This window comes from Puma concolor, chromosome E1 (assembly GCF_028749965.1).
Source record: "Puma concolor isolate L17-30 chromosome E1, mPumCon1.1.hap2, whole genome shotgun sequence".
Classification (NCBI taxonomy): domain Eukaryota; kingdom Metazoa; phylum Chordata; class Mammalia; order Carnivora; family Felidae; genus Puma; species Puma concolor.
In genome coordinates this window covers 62,235,507-62,252,964 of record NC_141680.1, presented here as the reverse complement: position 1 = coordinate 62,252,964, position 17,458 = coordinate 62,235,507, and the positions used below count along the sequence as shown (strand labels likewise).

General features: G+C 62.3%; 2 protein-coding genes across 3 annotated transcripts in view; one reads left to right on the top strand and one right to left on the bottom strand.

The window, feature by feature from the left end:
* Nucleotides 1–4,577: 4,577 nt before the first annotated feature.
* PVALEF (parvalbumin like EF-hand containing) lies at nt 4,578–6,634 on the bottom strand. The gene is made up of 4 exons (XM_025927757.2): nt 6,526–6,634; nt 6,160–6,295; nt 5,746–5,861; nt 4,578–4,766 (listed from the first exon to the last, which is right to left on the bottom strand). Exons 1-4 carry the CDS (start codon nt 6,629–6,631, stop codon nt 4,720–4,722), a joined length of 405 nt encoding a protein of 134 aa, XP_025783542.1. The 5' UTR covers nt 6,632–6,634; the 3' UTR covers nt 4,578–4,719.
* Nucleotides 6,635–17,088: 10,454 nt separating this feature from the next.
* LMTK1 (lemur tail kinase 1) overlaps nt 17,089–17,458 on the top strand; it is a 33,328-nt gene continuing 32,958 nt past the window's right edge. The window contains exon 1 of one of the 2 annotated variants that reach the window (XM_086685556.1): nt 17,089–17,305. In XM_086685556.1, coding sequence (XP_086541682.1) covers nt 17,224–17,305 — 82 coding nt within the window. In that variant the 5' untranslated portion in view covers nt 17,089–17,223. The remainder of the gene's footprint in view (nt 17,306–17,458) is intronic. The other variant, XM_086685558.1, reaches the window with a different exon arrangement.

The window sequence follows — 17,458 nt, the reverse complement described above, 5'->3', positions numbered from 1 at the left end:
CGCTTGGGGACACCCCCTGGAAGTGTGCAGCCTGGAGCCCTTGAGAGGTGGGCACTGGGCAGGCTGTGCCCAAGAGGAGGGTGAGGCCGCCCCGAAGTCAGGGTGGGGGTGGTGAGAGGCCCACGGACAGGGTGCTCCTTCTCCAGGACACGCCTCGCCTCCCTCTGCCAGGCGCACTGGGGAGCGTGTGCTGGCCAGGAAGTCCCTCCAGCTCGCACAGGGTGACCTCCTGCACGTGGGTTGTGGCAGGGCCGCCCCGGGGGAGGGCTGAGGCAGCTCGCAGGGCGCTCACTTGCAGGACGGACGGTCCCCTGTCGCTGCTGTTCTCTTCCTTGGGGTGTGTCCAGCCTCAGTTCCCTCGTCTGCACAGGAGAGTCTTTCTCCTCTTTGGCGCCAGAGCGGGACGCAGCACGGAGACTCACAGGCCCACTCTGGCCCGACCCCTGCCCGGGGCGGGGGCATCTGCTCGGGGCCGTCCACGTCCCCTCCTCATGGGGCCGTCTCGTCCTGTGAGATGCTGGATGGGAAGAAGTGGCCGTCTGGCGTGTGTGACTGGGGCGCCCTGTCTGGGGCTTGAGGGGCAGAGGGGCTGCAGGCCCACTTCCTCCCCGCGGGGCCAGTGTTGCCCCGGAGCCCAGCCCCTCTACGTGCAGTTCTAAGAGTCAGGCTGACCTTCTGACGCGTCCTCTCGAGTCCCGAGAAGGAGGGATGGCTGGGCCCCAGGGGTGGGGGCTCCTTGAGGGGAGGGGCGGCAGGCACCAGCTCAGACCCCTCCCTGGGCTACAGCTGCAGCCAGAAGGAGCCGGCCACTCGCTGCCCTCGGGCCGGCTCCCAGGGGCAGGGTGGGGGCCACACGGGGGAAGAATGGTCGGATCTCCCCCTGTCTCCTGTAAAAGGTATTTTTGTCTGAAGCTGTCATTGGGAGTTGCCAGGGGGAAGCCGCTGTAAATTACTAAGCTATGTATTTTTGCAAGTAAGGTGTTCAGCAGGTGGGAAGACAGACAGGGTGGGGGCCAGAGACGGGGGTAGGCAGGAAACCTGTGCAGACGGGCAGAGGTGCTGCTCCAACCTGGGGCAGCCTGACTTCCCAGCCCAGGCAGGACTGGGCACCACCCGGCCGGAGCTCCTCGAAGCCCCCTGTGGGCAGGATGGCGGGGACACCCTGAGTTTCTGACACAGTCCCTTCCCCGACTGGCTGTGGCTTATAGGGACAGCTTGGAGGGGGAGATCTCTGGCCCCACCCCACTCAGACCCTGTCCCAAGGCCCACGGCACTTGTGGCCCTCTGACCGTGTGCCTTTTTGGAGACAAGTGACAGCACAAACGAATCCTCGAAGTTCCTGTTGGATCAGTGCCAGGCAGAACCATGAGCAAAACAAACCAACAGCCTGCCCTGTGGGGTGTGCGCTGGGGGCAGGGGCCTTGGCCTTTCAGAATTCCTCTACTTCCCTTCCTCTCCTTTAAATTTGATCTTCTTTTCTTTCTCTGACTTCTCAAGAAGTGTTCTTAGATTGCCGATGGTCAGCCTTTCCCTTCCGAGCCCACGCAGCAAACACTCTATTTTCCTCCAAGCAACACGAGACTTGGGTTTATTGTAGTTTCATTATTCTTAGGTTCAAAATATTTTTTCTGTGAATTGTGGGTTGTTTAGCGCCGCATTACTTTTCATTTTGGGTTTGCTTTCTCACTTGACTTACCCATGGTCAGAAAACGTGTTCTATGTTATTTCAATTCTCTGACTCCATTGAGACTTGCTTTATGGCCAGCGTTTGGTCAATTTTGGTAAACGCTCTATCGGTTGACGTAAAGAGAATGCAGTTGTTGGATGCAGAGTTGATCTTTATCGTTTGGGTTGAGTTCACTCTTTGTGTTTCTAGTCTTCCATATCCTTACTGCTTTCTTTGCTCCTCACTCTATCAGTCCCCAAGAGGAACGGTAAAATCTGCCCCTGTGGTCATGCATCACCTCTTTATCATCTTAGTTGGCTCATTTTTGCTTTAGGAATTCCAAGGCTGTGTTAGTGGGCGCATACACATTTAGAGCTGTGTGTTCTCCTAGCAGACTGACCCTTCACTTTTATGAAATGGCCTCTTTGTCTAGCAGTGCTCTTGCCTACGGTCTCTGTCATCGGACAGTGGTGACTGTACCAGCTTTCTCACCATACTGTCTGCGTGGTGTCTCTCTGCGATTCTTCGTACTTCCAGGCTTTCCGTGCCCTTCCAGTTAAAAACAGCTTGAAACCAGCCACAAATAATATGCAAATTAACGGGCATGGCCAGGGCTGGCCTGTACGGAGCTGCATTTTGCCCCTGGTCCAGAGGGATTTCTTCTGCTCTGAGGGGGACTGAGGGGAGGGACTGGGCTAGCTGAGGCTGGTCTCCAGTCTCTGTGAGGACTGGCTTGGTTCTCCTGTCCTCACTCCTCACTTCCAGCCCCTTAGGGCCCTAAGCAAAACTCCTCCTCCTCCCTGGAAGATACCAAACACTCAGGAGGCCACCAGATGCCCTCCTCAGCTGCCCAGCCTCTTGGCCACCGTTATTAACTGGCAGATGCCTGGCAGGGAACCTGTGCCAACATGAAGCTCAAAGCCGTCCTTCCCTGGGATCTCAGACCCCACGTCCTTGGTGCTTTTTTTCCTCACAATGAACATAGTAAGTGAATGTTGTAGTGTATTAGGGGATGGTGAGTGCTACGGGGAAAGATAACAGGGCAAGGAGACGAGGAAGGCATGGGGAGGGCATGTGTGATGTACAACAGGGGAGTAAGGATTGGCTTCTTTGGGATGTGACATTTGAGGAAACACTGAAGGAGGCAACAGAGTTAGTCACACAGATCTAAATCTAGGGAAGAGCATGCCAGGCCCAAGAGCGGCTGTGCAGAGGGAGCAGTGAGGAGGCCAGTGTGGCTGAAGTGGGGGCTGGCGTCTGACGTCAGAGAGAGCGTGGGGAGCCAGACACGTGGGCATTCCAAGGACTTGGCTTGACAGGGGAGCTTCTAGAGGGTTCTGAGTGGGGCAATGGATCTAACTTCCTTTTTTTTTTTTTTTTTTTTTAAGTAAGCTCTATGCCCAATGCAGGGCTTGAACTCACAACCCCGAGATCAAGAGTCTCCTGCTCTATCGACTGAGCCAGCTGGGAGCCCCAGATCTGACTTGTATTTTTTTTTTATTAAAAAAAAAATTTTTTTTTAACGTTTATTTATTTTTGAGACAGAGAGAGACAGAGCATGAACGGGGGAGGGTCAGAGAGAGGGAGACACAGAATCTGAAACAGGCTCCAGACTCTGAGCTGTCAGCGCAGAGCCCGACGCGGGGCTCGAACTCACGGACCGCGAAATCATGACCTGAGCCGTAGTCGGCCGATTAACCAACTGAGCCATCCAGGCGCCCCTGACTTGTATTTTTAAAGGCTCTCCCCACTGCTGTGCTGAGAACCGATTGTCAGGCGGCAGGTGGGAATCTTATTTGGGGGCTGTGGTAATTGTCTGGGCTTTCTGAGGGCAGAGCCAGTGGGACCCCCACAAGGGTGGGTAAGGGGAGGAGTGCAAGATGATATGTGAGTCAGGCCCTCCCTCGCTCCTGCCACAGCCCAGTGAGGGTGCTCCGGAGGGGCGCCTTCACTTCCAGGGTGGTCCACCCACCTTTGGCCCCTCCTTCCCGGAGGGTGGGGAGTCCCATGGAGACTGGCAGAGAGAACCCACTTCCTGTAAACCTCACCATAAGCCACACATGCCCCTGTGTTCACCCTCCACACGTGGCCAGGGGAGGCTGGGAAGGGGGCCCAGTGCTCTCCCCGGGACCAGCCCCAGGATGGAGGGGGAGGGCAGCCGTTACCCTCTGTGTGCACATCTCAAAACTCCTGAACTGAGCAGCCCCGGGAATGAGGCAGCACAAACAGGAAGGTGCAGGTGGAGAGTCTTTGGGAAAGGCGAATCGGAGCTCAGCCCCGGGCTCTAAGCTTGAGATGCCCTGTTCCCATGAAACGGGGCGTTGGGAAGCCAAAATGGACACAGGAGTCAGGGCACAGGAAGAGGTGGGATATGGGAGTCCTGGCCACCAGGTGGTACTTAAACTGCAGGACAGGGGCACCCGCCCTTCCCAGAGGACAAGCATGGGGGGGGGGACGGGGTGGCAAGGCCCCAAGGGGGAGGGGCTTCTCTTCTGCAGGAAGAGGCTGGGGAGAAGGGTCATCGAGAAGAGGAAGGAGAGAGCCAGGAGACAACGCAGGACGCAGGCCAGGGCCCCCTTGGGACCCTGGGGTCTCAGGTGTCCCCGCTCTGTGTTCACGTGGCTGCTGCGTGAACCCAGGGCAGCCTAGCAGAGTGCAGCTGGGGCTGGGGAAGGGGGTCCTACAGGGGTCTGGGCCCAGCGAAAGCTGGCCATGGAACCCCTCTGCAGGTGTCCCCAGGGTTGTGGGGACAAGGAGGAGGCAGAAGGGGCAGGGGCTGGATGCACCCACCAGCCCAGCCTCCTGTCTTCCCCCCTACACCCCATACGCCTGTCCCACCCCCCCCCCCAGCTCTCCCCTAGACCCATGATCCTCTCCCAGCTCACTCACTGCCCCCCAAGAAACACTCGGGCTGCATTGTTCATTTAATGACATTTTTCTTCCATTTCCCTGGCGCGTGCTGTGTCCACCCCCATGGCCTCCTTGATCGGGCACACAAACACCCCGCGATGCCCCATGGGGTAGCTTCCTCTGGCCCAGGGCTGGGTGTGGCACTACTTCTTCTTTGGAACTTTCTCCTTTTTGATCAAGTCAGAAAATTCTAGAATAGGAGACAGATTTCTGGTGAACAATCCCTTGCCTTGTGCCCCTCAAGTCCTGCAGACCCAACGGGAAGACACGCCCCCTTTTGGGGAGGAGGGTCTCACAAGGGAGGGGACCCTGCATCCAGCCCTCCTGAGCCCTGGGGAGCAGGATTGACCCCCACAGTTGCTGTGTGCCTTGCGTCCCCACCCAGGGCCTGCTTGGTGGAGGTGAGCCAGCCCCCTTTGGGGGTTTAGGATGGACTGGGGACCCTCGGTCCCCTTTGTGGTGACCCTCAGGAATTCCCCTTAGAGTTCCTGAGATCATCCTGCCTTTCTCAGGCAGGGAGGCTGGGGCACTGAGTCCGAAGCGAACCCTTTGGCCAGGCTGCCCCTCTGTTAATTCTAGGGGCTACCCCGTCAGTCAGGGTTTGCAAGCCCAGAGAGGTGAGACGGGCTCACAGCTGGCAGTGGGGTCTGGAGGTCCGTCTGTCTGAGGCTCTGAGCTTTGCTCGACTCTTCTCAGGGTCACCTTGCCGCCCTCTGCCCTCGGGCCCCGGGGCCAGCAACTTGGGGGTGGGGGGGTGGGCGGGGCTGCAAGATAACCAGACCCCAGGGTAGCCATGGAGAGCCCGAGGCCCCCGTCCCTATCTTCGAACCTCCCTGCCCATCTCAGACCACCGCGCTCCGTCCCCTGCACCACGGACCGCTGCTGCGCCCTGGCTGACCTTGCCCACAGCCACCTCAGCCCACCTCTCCCCCACCGGCTCCCCTCCGTCCAGTGAGCGCCCCACCCGCTCAGCCTCCCTGACGCTCAGCTTCCCATCTGTGGTGGGTGACGGTGCCCCCTAAGGAGGAGGCTGTATGCTTGGTGCCTGGGGGTGGGCGGCCCTACTCAGCGTCGCCCCGAGCTGGGTGCCTCGCGACGTGGGGTCCGGGAGCGGCCGGCCAGGAAGGTCCCGAGAGACACCTCTGCCCCCTCTGTCTGTGCCGACCCACCTTCGAAGTCGATCCTGCCGTCCCCGTCCGTGTCTGCCACCTGGATCATGGCTTCTGCCTCCTCGTCCGTCAGCGGGGCGGTGGGCGTGCTGCTGGGGGCGATGGACAGGATGTACCTGGAGCCAGGGGTGGGCTCGGGTCAGAGCCGAGGGGGTGTCTGGCCGGTGCCCGATGGTTTGCAAGGTGCTCACTCCCCACTTTACAGGTGGGGAAACTGAGGCCCGGCTGGAGAGTCGTCTCTGGGCCTGGCCCCAGTGCTGTGGACCTGGGCTGTTTCCGGCCGCCCCACCTCCCACGAGGCCAGCTGGGGCCCGACGGGGGGTGCCAGGTCTCGTGCCGGGGTGGATGCGGTGGCCGTGGACTGGGCACGGGGCCCGAGGCTCGGTACCCCTCTCCCCAGCCACTGGCCATTACTTGATCTCGTTCCACTCGATGAAGCCACTCTTGTCCTTGTCCAGAGTCTGGAAGGCCTGGCGGATGGCGCTCTCCAGCTGCCCCGAGGCCTGGAACTTCTGCATGTACTCCAAGAACTTGAGGTAGTTGAAGGAGCCTGGGACAGCCAGGCGCAGGTCACGGGGAGCCCAGAGGGAGGCTTCTGCCCTGGGGGTGGGGACTGCCGTGTCCTGCACTTCCCCTCCCCCCACCCCTGTGTGCGCGAGGCTGCCCAGCCCGGGGAAGGGGGAGCTCCCAGATGAACTCCTGTGTCCACCGCTTCCTTGGCCGTGGCCGGGCCAGGCCCGGGGTCGGGACACAGTGCTGGGGACGAGGGGTGTGCTGTACCATGATGCCTCATGTCCGTGGGCAGCAACTCTATGTCCTTGTCTGACAGGGACGTGCCCATGGCCAAGGCCATCTTCTTCATCTGAGAGGAGAAGTCCTCGTCCATCCTGGCCCTGTGGTGGACAGGGAGCCGGCTCGGTGGGTGCACACGGGTTGGGTGCGGGGCGCTCTGCTCAGACCAGAGCAGACCCCTCCCCTGCCTGGTGCCAGCGCCCGCCTCCCGAGCAGGGTCCCCAGGGGCCTGGACCAGGCCCCCGGCTGCCCTTGACCACAGAGACTCCCGGGTCCGGGGCCCTGGGGGAAGGTGTGCCTGAGACCTGCCTCACGCCAGCTGGCCCCCTTGAGGTACCGCACCCATTTCGCAGAAGAGGCTGAGGCCTGCGTCCGGTAAGTAACGATCACAAGGTCCTTCACTCCGCTCAGAAGGTGGGGTGGCTGCCATCCGACCCCTCAGCGCCGTCAGGGAACTTCCCTCGCTCCTTCCCATCTCAAAGCCGCCTCCTCTAGGAAGCCTTCGTGGTTACCTAAAGCCCCACCTCTTTCCATCAGGACTCAGGACTCGGGGCCCACAGCCCCGGCCTCGCTCCCCAGACCCCAGACGGGCAGGGATTGGTCTTTCTGGCCGGCACCTGACCACCCGCAGTGAGGTGTGCCGAGCGCAGGCCGGTCTCAGGCTGGTTGTGGATTGAGCCTAGGTGTTCTGAGCAGGGAGGACCACGGCCCGTGGCGGAACGCATGTCACTGTCCTCCGTTCGCAGAGAGCCCGTGTCAAGCAGGAGCCACCGAGGCAGGCCAGGACTCCAGCCAGGCGGGTGGGGGTCTGGTCACAGGCCGAGGGGCCAGCAGGTGGGGACCAGGCTGTCCTTTGGTCAGGGCGGTGCCTTGTGACCCGCCGGGCTCTCGGGTTGCCGTCCCTGGGGGGGGTTGGGTTCTGGAGCTTGTGGCAAAACAGCTATTTCAGAGGCTCCTTGGCCCTCTTGAAAGTTCATGGGGTGACAGAACTTTCTGGAACATACTCCCATGGCCAGGAAGGGCAGCCAGTGGCCCGTGTGTCCTGAGTGGGGCTGGGCAGTGACTGGAGGAGTCTCTACCTTCTTCCCCAATAGAGAAGCCACAGGTCAAAGGTTGCACCTCGACCCTGGCAGCCCCGGGGGGGCAGGGAGTGCTGGACACAGCCCCCTAGCCACATCTTCCTTCCTGATCCTGGGCATGCCTCACAGCTGATCCGGGCCTCGGGCTCCTCATCTGTGAAACGGGGTGACCCCTGCCCGCCCTGCCCCTTCTCACGGTCGTGTGAGGAACCAGGAGGGAAGGGAGACACCGGGGAAAGGGCTTTGGGCCCTGGAGCAGGCCTGGAGCTGAGCCCCCAAGCGTCAACCCTAACAGCCAACTTCTGCGGCTGGCCCGGGGGGGGGGGGGGGGCGGTGGTCAGCTGCGGTCAGGGGCAGGCCTGGGCCACAGAGTCGCACAAGACAGGCCCCACCACCCCACATCCTGGGCTGAGACTCCGATTCCCCCTCCGCCACCCTGGAGTCTCAGAACTCCATTCTGGAGGGAGGGGGTGCCCTGCCTTCCACTTGGGGCCCCGCCGGAGCCAGGGTCACCCGCTTTACAGAGGACGGCCTCAGCCAAATTCCAGGCCAGGTCTGGCTGAGCCCGGGGTGGCGTCCCATCTCCGGAGCCTGGTGGGCGCCCTGGGCTGTGTCCGTTCACCCGCTCCACCCCACTGCTCTGAGGGTACCCCCCACAGGAAGGCAGGGAAGCCCGAGATCAGAGCCGGAGGGGGGACAGGGCCTGGGGCCTCAGGCTGCTGGTGGTGTATTTATAGCCCTGACCCAAGGCCTGGGATGGAGTCTCACTCACCCCCGGAAGGAGGCTGATGTGTCCCGCTAGAGCTGGGGGGTGGGAGCTGTGGGGCACCACACAGAGCCAGCCCTTTGGTGCCGTGGGCCCCCTGCCCAGCCTCCCGGGCTGCTCCCAGTGCCTGGAAAGGCACCCGCTTCGTCCTTGTCCTCCAACAGGACCCTCCCTCCCTCCCACCTCACTGACTTCCCCCGCCAAAGCAGGATTGGAGCTTTAAAGCCTGGCTAAGACCCCCGCATGTCCCCAGCATTGCTATGTCCTGAACGTCCTCTCAAGGCTGGCAGGGACCTCCCCCCATACCCCAGACCTCTGTGGACCACCCGCGGAGCCCCCCCCCCCCCCCCCCCCCCGGGGGCTGTCCTGCCTCTGGCACTTGCCAGTGAGTCACCAGGTTCAGATGCTGACATGAAAAAAAATGCTGCATGGGCTGGGGGGAGGGGGAGGGTAATTGAGGCAGGGGGTCGCCTCAGACAGGGACTGGGTCCCAGGGAGGGCTGGGGGTGGGGGTGATGGAAGTAGGGGCCCCACTGGATGGGGACTGGGTCCCAGGGGATCCAGAGCTGGCTTAGCGTGCCTGCCAGAGTCAGTGGGTCTGTTGGCCTTGGACCCTCCCCGCCCCCAGGCTCCCTGACCCCCCCCTCAGCACCTGGGGCCCTGAGGTGAGTGAGTGGGTCTCAGCCTCCCCACACTGCTCCCCAACAATAGCACTTTCTCGGAGGCCACACCAGCGTGAGTGTGCACACGTGCCCGCCCAGGCACACGCAGCTGCCTTTGGACTGGGGCTCCCTTGGGGCTGCCCCTCCCCTTCCTCCTCCTTTTCCTCCCTCCCCCCGGACCTCCCTGCAGTCTCCTCAGCCCCCTGGGCCTCCCCCTGTCCTACGGATGAAGATGAGGCCCCCAGCTTCTGCCAGACGCTCTGGCTGGGCCCAGAGCCCATGCCCCCCTCCCCGGGCAAGGCTCACCTCCGCCTGGCTTCCTTTGAGGGTTCTGGGTGGCAGGTCAGGCTGGGGGTGCTGAGAGTCTGCTTTTATACCTGCAACCCCTGGGCCTGTTTACGGCTTGGGTTGCACCTGTCCCCCGTCCCTGCCCCTCCCGGGCACTCCAGCCTGGCGCTGGCCTCCCCCAGGGGCTCGCTGGCACCTGGCACGTCCATACTGGGCTGGGCAGACTGGACTTGTCGGCGGCGCCTGGTCTCCCCAAGCCGCGGTGGGGGCGGGGAGAGTGGACAGCAAGTGTCTGTTGTATTAGGTCCCACCCTGCCTGCTGGCTTCATAGGGCTGAGGGGAGTGGAGAGGTCCAGGAGATGGCTGGTCGGGCCTGCCAGGGTCACCCAGGGCGTGCAGGCTGGCCAGCATGTCGGAGAAGCCACCAGAAGCCACTGGACAACGATGGGACCTCCTCTAGTGAGCATCCAGGCCGGGCGGCTGTCCTGTGTGCATGGGTCACTGTAGGGGGCCAGGGAGCCATGTCAGGGCTGGCCGTAAAGGTGAGGCAGGGTCAGGGAAGTAGTCTCTGTCAGGCCACGCGGCCTCCCACCAGGGCTGTGGGACCCCAGGCAGGGCTGGCCTCTCTCTCTGGGTAGGGCCCTCCTCGCAGGACAGTCACCAGGTTGAGAGCAGGGAGACCAGAGACAGCTGCACCCCGGGAACCCTTCCCGGCTGTGGTCTGCCTGGAGACACCTTATGTCCGTTGGCTTTCTGGGCCCGTGTGCTTCACCAACAGAGCCGGACCCCAATAACGCCCGTGCGGAACAGCCCCTTCCCAGCCCCAAATCCAGCTTTCCTCTGCGTGGGTTTCCCTGGTGATCGTGCACAGCGCGGACACAGCTCTGAGACCCGTCGTCTCTGTGTGAGTCGCTCACACATGTTACTTTGTGTAACCACTTCATGTGAGGCCTGCAAGCTAAGGATGTTCCAGAAACTTCTCTCCCTGGCCACTGCTGCTGGACCCTGGACAGATCCCAGCATTTTTGTCACAGAGATGCTATTTCAATGCGTGTCTCTGTCCAGGGGAGTGTCTCCTCCTTGGCTATGGTCACAAGAGCAGGATGATTGGGACAAACTGTGGACGGTTCCACGTTCTTGCCCTAAACATTCCCGGCACGCCCGTCTGCTCCGTCTGCACGTGCACGCGGACCCCGAGGTCTCGTCCCCAGCAGGCAGTGCTGACACTCCCTCAATGTACACTGTTCAGCACAAAAGGAATGAAACGCTGGACGAACCCTCACACTCATGAGGGACAGGAGCCGGTCACAGAGGACCACGGAGCGTGTGATTCCATTTATCTAGAATATCCAGAATTGGCAAATCCGTAGAGACAGACAGCAGGCTGGGGGTTGCTGAGGGATGGAAGGGTGGGAAGTGAGGAATTAAAATAGAACAGGCTTTTATTTTGGAGTGGGGAGAACGTTCTAGAACTGGTTGCACAACATTATGAATGGGCTAGATGCCACTGACTGGTTCATGTTAAAATGGTTTGTTTTATGTTACACAAATTTTACCTCGATAAGAAAAAGGAAATATTTGGGGCGCCTGGGTGGCTCAGTTGGATAAGTGTCCGACTTCGGCTCAGGTCATGATCTCGCGGTTTGTGAATTCGAGACCCCCGTCGGGCTCTGTGCTGACAGCTCAGGGCCTGGAGCCTGCTTGGGATTCTGTGTCTCCCTCTCTCTCTGCCCCTCCCCTTCTCATGCTCTGTCTCTTTGTCTCTGTGAAAAATAAACATAAAAAAAAATTTTTTTAATGTAGAATGGGAAACAATGCTTTTTTACAAAAAGATTGATTTATTTATTTTGAGGGAGTGAGACCGTGAGATCACAAGCTAAGCCGAAATCAAGAGTCGGATGCTTAACCGACTGAGCCACCCAGGCGCCCCGAAACAATGCTTTTATTTTTTATTTTTATTTTTTTTCAACATTTTTAATTTTATTTTTGGGACAGAGAGAGACAGAGCATGAATAGGGGAGGGGCAGAGAGAGAGGGAGACACAGAATCGGAAATAGGCTCCAGGCTCCGAGCCATCAGCCCAGAGCCTGACGCGGGGCTCGAACTCATGGACCGCGAGATCGTGACCTGGCTGAAGTCGGATGCTTAACCGACTGCGCCACCCAGGAGCCCCAAAACAATGCTTTTAATGAAGCATAAATCAAAGAGAAAACCTAAAAAATAAGCACCAGTGAAGGGTCTCGCAGTGTGACTGGCCCAGTGCTGAGTCCCGCTCCGTCTGCCCCTGCATATTCCAGAAGGCCGAGTCTGTGTCCACTTCTGCCTAGGTTGCAGGTGAGGGGTGGGAAGCCTGGGGTGAGTTCCCGGGATGGAGAGCGGATGGACGGGCCCCTGGAACCAGCACCTGCCCTGAGCGGACAGATAGCTGGCTTCTGGAAGGCCCCTCTGCTTTCATTTCTGTCCAGAGTCAGGCCGCACCCCCTCACCTGCGGCCCTGGGCCCGCTCTCTGGGCTGAGCTGGCCTGGATGGGTCATGGGGGCCACCTCACAGCTCTGGGCACAGTGTTGTCCCCATGCACGGGCACGCAGGCACTGCCCTCTCCTGCCTGGAACCACTGCTGGGGGAGAGGGGCGGGCCTGGTCTCCACACCCCCTCTCCTGCCCCCTGCAGAGCCCTCAGCAGCCCAGCCCTGCCCCAAGGCCCAGCAAATATGAGGGGAATTAGCCCTTCTTTCCCAGGAAGCCGTTTTTACATAAGGACAAGGCTGGTGCAAGCCTCAGACTCCTCCCAGGTCAGGGCCTGTCCCCCTGGGGGTGCTGTGGGGGCCAGGCTGGCTTGGAACTCTGGCACTCTCGGTGACTGCGTCCTGCCTCTTTGGCAAATGCCAGAACCCCTTCTGTCATCCCCCTGCCAAGCACAACAGTGGGAGGCAGGCTCCTGTAGGAGAGTTCTTCTGGGTCTGGGGCAAGTTCAGGGGGAGGGAGACAGGCCTTTCCCTTTGCAGCTGCCCCTGCCCACCACACACACAGGCAGGGACAGGCACCTGTCCCCCTCCTCCCACCCCCAGGCTGTGGCCACATTCCTGGTGCAGCAGGAAGGGGTGGGCCAGGGGAGCGGGTCGGGGGCTGTGGGTGCCGTGAGTCTCCTGGGGGTGAAACCCCTGCAGGCAGGGTGTCCCTGGGGCCCTGCAATGCCCACTGTGGTGCCTGTCCCCACACGGGCAACCTAGTGTGCAGAAATGCCAATGTGTCTCATTATTACAGGAGAGACTCTACAGATGCTGTCCCTGTGCCCTTGGCCCTGCCCCGTCTCCACTTCTGTAGTGGGATGAGGGGGCCTCCCAAGAGGTGTGTCCACACCCGGATCCTGGTACCCGTCAATGGGATCTTGTTTGGAAACAGAGTCTTTGCCAATGTGCCCAGTTACGATGGCATCATTCTAGATTGGGATGGGCCCTAAAGCCACTGACGGGTTCCTTATGAGAACAAGAGACACCCAGAGGAGGGGAGAAGGCCACAGGATGATGGAGGCAGAGATTGGAGTGACATGGCCACGGGTCGAGGGACCCCTGGGGCCACCAGGAGCTGGACGAGGACAGAGACGCTTCTCCTAGACCTTCAGGGGATGTGCCTTCCGACCGTCAGTTTCCCTCCTCGCCCCGGAGTTGTACGAGAGCACACTTCTGCTGTTTTGAGCCCCCCGGCTCGTGGTCATTTGTCAGGGCAGCCCCAGGACACTTAACAAGCCCCCTCCCCTTGACCCCCTCCTGCTCTCTCTCCCACCCCAGGCCTGTCCCCCACTGTGACACTGTCCCCAAGCCTCAGGTGCGGACCCAGCTAGAATGGAGAGCAGGCCCCCTCCCTTTATTAGGGGCCTAAAAGGGGGCCTGCGTGTTCCCAAGGGGCACAAAGGAGGCTGCTACCCCCCAGGCTGGCCAGACCAGGGGCTCATCTGGGGTGTGGACTGAAGGGGTGCCAGGCTGACGGGCAGACATCCCTTTGTCTCAGGCCCCCGACGGCTCTGTTCCTGCTCCTGTGAATCAAGATCGGGGTATGTTGCTCATTGTGGATTTCCTCATTGATTTTGACCCTTTAAGGTATTGCATTAAAATATCAGTTACCCACGGGGCGCCCGGGGGGGCTCAGTCGGTTGAGCGTCCAACTTCAGCTCAGGTCATGATATCACGGCTTGTGAGTTCAAGCCCCGCGTCGGGCCCTGTGCTGACGGCTCAGAGCCTGGAGCCTGCTTCAGATTCTGTGCCTCCTTCTCTCTTTCTGCCCCTTCCGCCACTTGTGCTCTGTCTCTCAAAAAAATAAGTAAGTGTAAAAAAATTTTCAAAATATCAGTTACCTGATTACTAAGTGCGACAGCTTTACTGAGAAATAATTCACACACCACAGAGGTCACTGTTTAGAACGCACAATTCTGGGTTTTGCAGGTGTACGAGCATCACGGGACACTTCAGTCACCCCAAAAGAGGCCACGCACCCCTTCAGCGGTCACTTCACTGGGCACCTGGCCCACCGGCTGCGTCCTATCTCTGTGGCTGGGAGCGGCATGGGCCCCTCACACGGGGGGCGGGGGGGCGCCCACAGCCTCTGTCCTGGTGCATTGGGGCTTCCCTCGCTGAGCATGCCTCCGGGGCCGGCCTGTGTCCCCACAGGTGTCACGCCTCATCCCTTTCCTGCACGGGACGTGGGCCTGCTCACCTGCTGAGGGACAGAGCGGCCTCACTCCGTCACCCCGCCCGGCCCCACACTGCTCCTGCACATGCTGCCGAAGCCTCGGGCTTTCCCGCGTCTCCTCTAGGCCCAAACTCCCTCTGTAGACACCATTCCTGGCGAGGCCCGGCCCCCTTGGATCCTTCCGGGGACAGGTGCCCTCCCCTCACCACCCCAAGCACCGGGGAGGCAGGAACAGTGTTTCACACCATCTGCCCGAGATGCCTCTGTGACCCCATGCTGTAGGCCCAGAGGCTCCTGCCCGTGACCTCGATCCCTGTGGCCTAGGACTTCCTGTGGGTCCTGTGGCGAAGCCAGGGAAACAGCACCTGCCGGCCTGGCCTTTACGGGTGACAAGCCAGCCCCTTGGGCAGCAGTCGCCCAGGTGTGTGGCACCCTAACCCCCACCTTTATTAGGCCCAGCTCTGGCTGTGGAGGGCTCTGGGGCTCCGGCCTCCCCCCAGGTCAGGGGAAGTGGGGGCATGTCTTCAGGGACCTCCCCCCACCCCGGGATTGGTATAAGCCAGACCTGCGGGAGCCCTGGGCCATCCCTGCCTGCCCTCTATGCTGGGACCTGTCTCTTTGTCTTGCTGCCCCCACCCCTGACACTGGGCAAGCAAGTGCCCCAGGGCACAAGGTGTTGTATTTGCTGCTGGTGCTCGGATCCTTTGTCTTCCCTGTGTTTTCTCAGAGGTCAGGGGGCTGGACCTCAGCCCAGAGGCCAGGGAAAGAGTCCCAGGCAGCCTGGCCAGCCCGAGCAGCTCAGCTCTGCCCTCCACAGGGCTGCGGCACCCTGTTCTGCCCAGTGGGCCTCATCATGCCGGCAGAGGGTCAGGCTTGTGCCGACCGGGGGGCCTTGGGCTCAGAAGACCCCGGCAGGATAGCGGTTCTGGCTCTGACTCCGGGGAGCATCCAGACAGACCCTCCCCTAAATTCCGATGCCAGGCTTCCTACCCCACACTGTGGTGACGGTGATGCTTGCCGGCTGGCCCCACGTGGGAAGTACCAGCCCAAGGGACGGAAGAACGCTGGGGGCAGGGGATCTAGAATGCCTCGAGTTCGATGGTTACCATGCCTGGGACACAGCAGGGCTCCAGGAAAACCTCGGAAGACCCTGCTGCCTGGGGTGGGCGGGGGAGGGGCATCACTGTGGTCAAGTGCGGTGGGAGTGTTGCAGCTGGAGCCCTGGGGCTTTCCCTGCCCTGCCTGGACCCCAGAGGAAGGTCCGTAACCCCAAAGCTCCAAGATCTACCCACCCTCTGCATGAGGCTTCTGCTATGGGTGACCCCTGCGTTTGAGTGTGTGCCCACATGTGTGTTCACAGGCAAACTGTGTCACAGGGAACTGTCTTCTGACCCTGGTCACTGAGGCCAGCCACAGTGGTGCAGAGGGTCTGGACAGAGATGGCCACCGCTCATCTCCCCTGCCTGTCCCCCAAGGAGCTTCCCCGGGGTCCAGGTATCCGGGGCACCTTCCTGGGTGGGCAGAGGCAGGACCCTCCATATGGGGGCCGGGCAGTGCTGGGCCTACCTCCTGGGTGGGGAGGGGAGGTCCTGGACTGTGGATCCAGCCCCTTTTCCTGGGTACACTCTGAGATCACAGCCCTCAGTCACCTTCACCACTGGTGGCCTCTGACCCTGCTCACCCCCGGGATCTGAGCACCTGTCCCCACCAGGCCCCTTACTGGCTGTTCCACCTGTGGCTCCTTTATCTCAACAGCGGCCTGCGGGGCAAAGCTGCTTAGAGCAGCCTCCACACAATCAGGGTGGGTCAGAAGGTTCTGGATACCCTGTTCACTCCCACAGGCCTGTGGTGGGTCGGGACTGTTCATAGCAGGGGACCCTTAAGGTCTGAAGGGAAAGGAGGGGACCATTCCTTCACCCATTCCTTCACCCCTTGGTGGGGCACTTTCTACACAAGGGGACCCCTTAGAAGAAGAAGGCCACCTTCTGGCACCCTCTTCCTAAGGGGCTGACTCCTCAGCGGGAGCCTGCGTCCTTGCTCTCCCCAAAGCCTTCGCAGGCCCTGAGGGCAGTAGGTGCCCCCTCCTGCCTCCCACAACACCCCTGCCCTCCAGCGGGGCCCTGCCAAGGGGTTTTGCTCATCGGCCGGGGAATGAATGGATGGATGAACCAGCGTGACCCAGGTTACATAAAACCCAGATCCCGACTACACCGTAACTCCCCCGGCTCCCACAGGGGGAGGGGCGTTGATCTCAGCACCCGCCCCCCGCCCTCCCCCAACCCCGGCCGCCCGCGCCCCACGGGCCCCCTGCAGCGGGCGCCGCAGCGGTGCAAGATGGCGCGGCGTGGGGGGTGGGGGTGGAGGGGACCGTCCCTCGGTGCCCGGCGCCGCCGCCGCGCCCGCCCCAAACGCCCGGCGCTGTGCACTCCCGGGCGGGGGCGGCCGCCTCCTCCTCCACGGTCGTCGCGGCGTGGCACAGGCGAGGGTGGCCAGTGCAAAAATAACCCCCCGCCATAGCGGGCGCCGCCCCAAGGGCGCGGGGCCGGACCCGAGCCGCCTCCGAAACCTGCGTGTGCGGGCCGCGTGCCAGGCCCCGAGCCCCGCGCGCGTGGCCCCCCGCGCGCCTCCGGGCCCCCCTGCGCGCGCTTTCGTGTTCCTCCTGCGCGCCACGGTGCCCACCCCCGCGTGTGCCGCCGTGCCCTCTCCCGCGTCTCCGTGCCCCCTCCTGCCTCCGTGCCCACCCCCCCCCCCCCCCCCCGCCTCCGTGCCTCCCCCGCGTCTCCGGGTCTCCCACCCTGCGTCTCTCCGTCCCCTCTGCCAGCGCCTCCTCCCCACGCCCCGTCCCGGTGCCCCCCCCCAGCCTCCGGGTCCCCCCTCCGCGCGGCTCCGTGCCCCCCCCCGCCCCGCCGGGGAGGGAGCCCCCCCCCCCCCCCCCCCCCCCCCCGCTCCCGCGCGCGCGCCCGCCAGTGTTTTCGGACTGCACCAGCCCCGGAGCCCCGCGGCGCCGCGGCCGGCCGGGCGGAGGCTCCTCGTCTGCCGCCGCCGCCCCGCGCCCGCACCGCACCCGCCCCGGCCCCGCGGCTGCGGCGGTGGGCGCTCGGCGGGCCGGCGGGCAGGGCGCGCTCCGCACCTGCGGCGGCCGCTCGGGCGATGGCGCGGCGCGGCCCGGGGCCCCGGGCGTCCTGAGCGCAGCGTCAGCCCGGGGATGCCCGCCGCGCTGCTAGCCCTGGCCATGTCGTCGTCCTTCTTCAACCCCAGCTTCGCCTTCAGCTCGCACTTCGACCCCGGTGAGTCCGCTGGCCGCGCCCCTGGGCCAGCCCTCTGCCCGCTGCGGCTGCCCCCAACCTGCCGGTCCAGCCCGCCAACCCCCCCACCCCCCACCTCCAGTCCCCCCCCTCCCCCCCACTGCGGACATGATGCTTCCTGAGCCGCGGTTTCCT